Source organism: Staurois parvus, unplaced genomic scaffold, assembly GCF_062004578.1.
Source record: "Staurois parvus isolate SC_StPar_1 unplaced genomic scaffold, SC_StPar_1.0 ptg000106l, whole genome shotgun sequence".
In the NCBI taxonomy this organism is placed as follows: Eukaryota; Metazoa; Chordata; class Amphibia; order Anura; family Ranidae; genus Staurois; species Staurois parvus.
The window spans coordinates 2,877,501-2,883,299 of record NW_028317902.1 but is presented as its reverse complement, the minus strand read 5'-3'; the positions used below and the strand labels follow the sequence as shown (position 1 = coordinate 2,883,299).

General features: G+C 35.7%; 1 protein-coding gene across 1 annotated transcript in view; it reads left to right on the top strand.

Annotated features, from left to right (window-relative positions):
• The first annotated feature begins 1,050 nt into the window (after window positions 1–1,050).
• LHX4 (LIM homeobox 4) overlaps window positions 1,051–5,799 on the top strand; it is a 102,159-nt gene continuing 97,410 nt past the window's right edge. The window contains exon 1 of the mRNA XM_089671483.1: window positions 1,051–1,432. Coding sequence (XP_089527609.1) covers window positions 1,357–1,432 — 76 coding nt within the window. The 5' untranslated portion in view covers window positions 1,051–1,356. The remainder of the gene's footprint in view (window positions 1,433–5,799) is intronic.

The following is a 5,799-nucleotide window of genomic DNA, read 5'->3' as shown; positions in this document are numbered from 1 at the left end:
TTTGGAGAGACTATAACATTAACGCAAACCAATCAATATAGACTTATTGGGGTTTTTTTTAACAAAGACATTTTGGTTTAAATTTATGCAGAAATGTGATTTAGAAAACATATATATGTTTTATAGCAGAGTAGAACATTTTGGGTCTTTTTTTGCTTATATTGCAAAACAAATGTAAAAAAAACCCGGAAGTGATCCATTAGCACCAGAAGAAAGCTCTATTTGTGTGAAAAATTTTATAAATATACATTGGTTGTGTTCAGCATTGCATGAATCGCCAGTAAAAGTAGAGCAGTGCTGAAGTGCAAAAAATGGCCTGGCCATGAAGGAGGTAAAATCCAGGGCTCAAGCAGTTAAAAGGTGATTACTGAGGGGGTTGTGTGTCACATGGAAGAGATAGCGCTAAGGCTGGCCATACACGTGTAGATTTTTCGGACGAGAATATTCAGAAGAAAAGTCTTGCAAAAATTCTTTGGACATCCAATGAACGGACGAATGTTGTTTGAAATTTGTCTTTTGCTTTTAACATTCGACTTTAAAATGAATGTAATTTTTGAAGGATAACCAGCTACACCAGCTGAACATTCGTTTGATAGAGAAAAGTTTTCCTTCCTGCCCCTTCGAATTTTCCCGTCATTGCTGTCGAAAATGAACATCGATTTGACGCCACTAATGACTAGAATATCAAACGAATATTCTTGAAACAAAAATTCTTGAACGAAAATCTATAGGTGTATGGCCAGCATAGAGAACTGCGGGTCCCCTGTGGATTCGCTGCCCATTCGCTCTGGATCTGTCCTGGGTGATGTAACCCGCTCAGTGCCGGTCTCGGGGAGCAGCCTGCTGGTGGCGCTGTACATCGAAGGGGGTGTGCGGGGCTCAACGGGTTACAGCGAGAGCTCTGACACCTGCTGCCGCTGCACTTCAGAGCCCGTGGGGGTGTGCGGAGGACAAGACACGCCCCGTCCGAGGTAGCCCCGCCCATCCTCAGTGCTTACTTACGGGGCTGAAGAAAACGCCTCTCCGCGTGTGATTGGCGAGGGGGCGTGGTGACCCGACGGCCGGTGACGTCAGAGCGGCTCCTGCAGTGTGAATGAATCAAAGTGGCCGGGGTGTAAGCGGCACTCAGGCTGGGAAGTGCTGCAGCATCAGTCCAGGCGGGAGCCCGGGAGCCGGGACAGCGGCACCTCTCCAGGACCCCCGGGGGGGGACACACCTGTCATCTGCCCCACACATGCCGAGCCCGGAGAACCCGATCGCCCCCCGCACCGATCCCTAGCACCGCCGCCTCCTGCTCCCTCCACATCCCATCCTATACCCCTCGTCATCCCATCCCGGCCACACCGCCCGGAGAAAATGATGCAAAGCTCAGCACTCGCCACTGACGCTCCTGTCAAGGGGCTTCCAGAAATCCTCGGGCTGCCAATGCAACGTAAGGCGTTTTTCTGCTCCCATTGATTAAATAATAAAGAGATCTGGCAGGATGGAGGGCCGGGATGGTGCAGGGAGGGTGAAGTACAGCCCTGGGACATGATGGCATGCAGGCTTCCCAACTCCCCATCTGCACATTCAGGCAATAGCCCGGATGTGTCCTCATCACAGCTGGGGGGTCACAACCTGACCAGGGAGGGGGGCTCAGGACCAACATCACAACAAGGACTATGGGTAAGGGGGATGACAAGGACTATGGGAAAGGGTCTCCCCAAACAGCACCTGCCCCATCCAAAAAAAAAAAAAAAGTTGACTGCAAACTTTCCTGGTCCCCTGTCACCTGCTGCACCCTTCACCACACTCTGCTCTCCAGCCCCATCCCAGACCTGACATCCTGCCAGAAATACATTGTTATCATCATCGGTATCCTAATATTATGATGATGGTTACTTGTTATCATCATTAGTATCTGCTTTTATTTATTATTTGTATCTCATGTTTACTTTTTTATTTTTATATTTTTTAAATAGTTTTTATTTTTTATTCTATATTTTTCTATATAGTTGTATACATGTTATTATTATTATTATTGCATTTATTTTATTATAATATCATTTTATGTATTTAATATATTATTATTGTATTTATTTTATTATAATACTATTTTATGTATTTATTATATTATTCTTGTGTTTATTTTATTATAATATTATTATTTTAAGTATTTATTATATTATTATTGTATTTATTTTATTATAATATTATTATTTTTAATACTTATTCTATTATTATTGTATTTATTTTATTTATAATATTATTATTTTATGTATTTATTATATTATTATTGCATTTATTTTATTATAATATTATTATTTTATTTATTTATTATATTATTATTGTTGTTGTTGTTATTTTTATTATCTCATTATGATCCTCAGACGTTTTATGTATTGCTGGGATTCGTGCTTTCTTTTTGCGAGTTGATCAATCGGTCCAGAAAGGGGGAATTTAATAAAATGACTGACAAGGGTCACCAGATTTACCAAACCTGATTGACTGTCCTGTAGGTTAGGACAGGCATTGTGTGCAAAGGCAGTGAAGAGGTTAAGTGAAAGTGCTGACATTAAAGTCTAATGTCCTTTAAAGCATAACATGTTGCTGTCATTGAATTCTGTCTTTTTGTACATTGCAGGCTTACTCAGTAAAATAGGAGCATCATTTAGGAATAAAGAAGCTTTAGAGAGCAATCTAGAGAATTACTTTTCATGTTGATGATGAATGTGAGGCTGTCCGGCTGTTTGTTATTCACATTGAACTCCTACAATGAGGGAAGCTTGTATGTGTCTGGTCCAAAGACTACGACTCCCATCATCCCAGCCAGGCAGGTCCAATAGGAGGACAATGAGGGTGCTGATTGGAGTTCTGAGAAAGTTTGAGTGCTGAGATTTGTGTATTTTAGCTAATGTACTTGTATCCTGAGCAGCAGTTACACAGTTTCAATTGCTTTAAATACATGATTACATTTTTTTTGTAACATTCATTGTTCTAATTTTAGATGTTATGAATTGAGTATTCAAATAATTTTCAAAAAAGTTGCGATATAGATATGCAGAATATTTTGATGATGGAGATTGAAAGTATAGAGATAAAATAATACTACAAAGAGCAGGAAAACAAGCAAAAAATATATATCTTTCACACAAGAAACACACCATGATTTACCTAGGATCCATATAATTTCCCAATTAGAAAAACGTTGACTCGTGTGAGTTTTTTGTTTGTTTGTCTTATTTTGTTGCTTGAAACAGGTTTTGCTGGAAAAATAAAATTTTAGATTTCAGGATAAAGAGCAGTAGTGTTTATATTACGTTTTAAATAAAAAGTATTATGATTATTATTAATATTAATATTATTCCCAAGCTATTTTGTTATTATTATTATTATTATCATCATTATTGTAGTAATAATAATACTAATAACAATGCAATATTATTATTATATTATATTATTATTTTTGTTAAATTATTTTTGTTATGATCATTCTTGTAGTAATAATAATAATAATAATTATAATACAGTATTATTATTGTTCTTGATAAATTATTTTTGTTATTATCATTATTGTAATAATAATAATAATAATAATATTACTATAACAATAATAATACTAACACAATAGTATTAGTATTATTACTAGTATCAAACTATTTTTGTTATTATTATCATCATTGTAGTAATAATAATAATAATAATAATAATAATAATACAACATTTGTTGTTATTATTATTATCATCATCAAACTATTTTTGTTATTATTATCATTATTGTAATAATAATATAATTTTAGCAATTTTTTTGTATTATATTTATTTACCACTGCAAACTCTAGCTGTTTACCTATTTTCATTTCTGCTGAAGTGAAAGACATTGCTGTGAATAAATTCTTTATAATGCAAGACATGAAATGCGATCATTTATTCCCCTCGTTGCCCCCTCTTCCCACATCTGGCCCTGTATTAATTATCATAGGGATCTCAGAATTTGGTCTCCTCCTTTGCTGGGACAAGTAGGTGATAAATGGAGATTTTGGTCTGGAGGAGCCGGGTGGAAATGAGTTTCTTGGAGTGCAGTGATCATATTCTCTCTTATATCCGTAGAAATTAACCCGAGGTGAATAGTATAGAGATGCACCCATATATCACAGAACCCTGTCTCAGCCTGTTCTGTATGTCGCTGATGACTTATACTGGAGGGAGAGCCTTCCCTTCCCCTATGACTCCGCCAGTCCTGCACTCTACACATCTGTTATATTCTCTTACATCCCAATGATGGCTGGCCCAAAGAGCACCCACATTTCCCTTAGATGATTTTTATTTACTTTTTTGGATTTTTGAACAATGTCATTTACTGGGTCATGATAGTTACAATGTCCGAACGCATTTGTTTGTTGAGTTAAATATATTTTACAGGGTTAAACATAGTTTTGCATCTTTTTATTATAGCTATATTTAATGCTGCTCTACCTCCACCTTTTTTAGACTGCCTTTATAGTTTTGTTATAATGTGGTGTGGAATTCTAATTGCAAATAGAAATGAACCGTAGGTGTTTTTTTTATTTACCTGTACATGTTTATTGTGTTGATGTGCTCAAGCATATACAAGTAAACATTTGGAAATACTCATTTGGTATATTGTTATTAAGTGTCAGCTGTAATCTGATGTGTGTTGTGTATATGTATGTATATATATATATATATATATATATATATATATATATATATATGTATATATAAAATGTATTGACAAACACTTCTACTGGGTGCAGGCTAGAACTATAAGAGCCAGTGAGTTTAGTCTATAGATCTGTGGTCTCTAATCTTTGTACATGATGTTTATCTACATATACGAGTTTGTTTCTGTATGTGTTAATATACTTTCTGCATGTATCATTTTTGTATTGGTATTTATTTACGTTTTATATAAACGAATCTGGGATTTGCAGACAGTTAGAGAACGATTATTTTTGTGGAAGCTTGTATATCACAGTTCCAGGGGATTGTCCTGTACATGAAAGACTTAATATTCCGCTTATAAAATCAGCATTAATATTCCCAGCCTCTGAGCCCAGCCTAGACACAGCTGTTCAGCAACTATGATGGATAGGTGGCTCACTCAGGAGTAATGTATTTATGTATCATATCGCCCCTCTGCGCTACTGCCACTTGTTTGTAATTACTAAACTAGATCCTATTAAAAATATATTGATAGATAGATAGATAGATAGATAGATAGATAGATATTATATATTATGCTGTTTAAAAAATGTGCTGTACGTATTATATATACTTGTACTATGTACATACACTGCTAACTAGAAAGTATACGTTTGTCTGCTTTAGAGAGGATTGACTAATATTTCTTATCTTCTAAAGTATGTCTAATTTAGTCATTTACCTAATTATTATCTATTCATATATGTAATTGTTAGTTAGCCCATTAATCGATCTCTCTGTTGATGCAATCAATAGTGCAGCCATTACCTTCTCTATTCATTAATATTTCTGTGTTGTCTATTTACTAAATGCTCCTATTTATCTAATGCCTGTGTATTGTATCTCTCTACTGAAAACCCCGCAATTTCATTTCCTCGTCCCATCTTGATAATCACAATATTTTTCTCTGTTCCCAAACTTCAATCAATCTCTGGCTGCTTCTATTTCAAAATATCCATCACTGGTCCTTCCTAACATTTCAATCTACAATACTGGAGATAAACTGCAGATCTATTTCTCTCTCTCTCTCTCTCTCTCTCTCTCTCTCTCTCTCTCTCTATCTATGTATAACCCACATAATATGTAATATTCTTT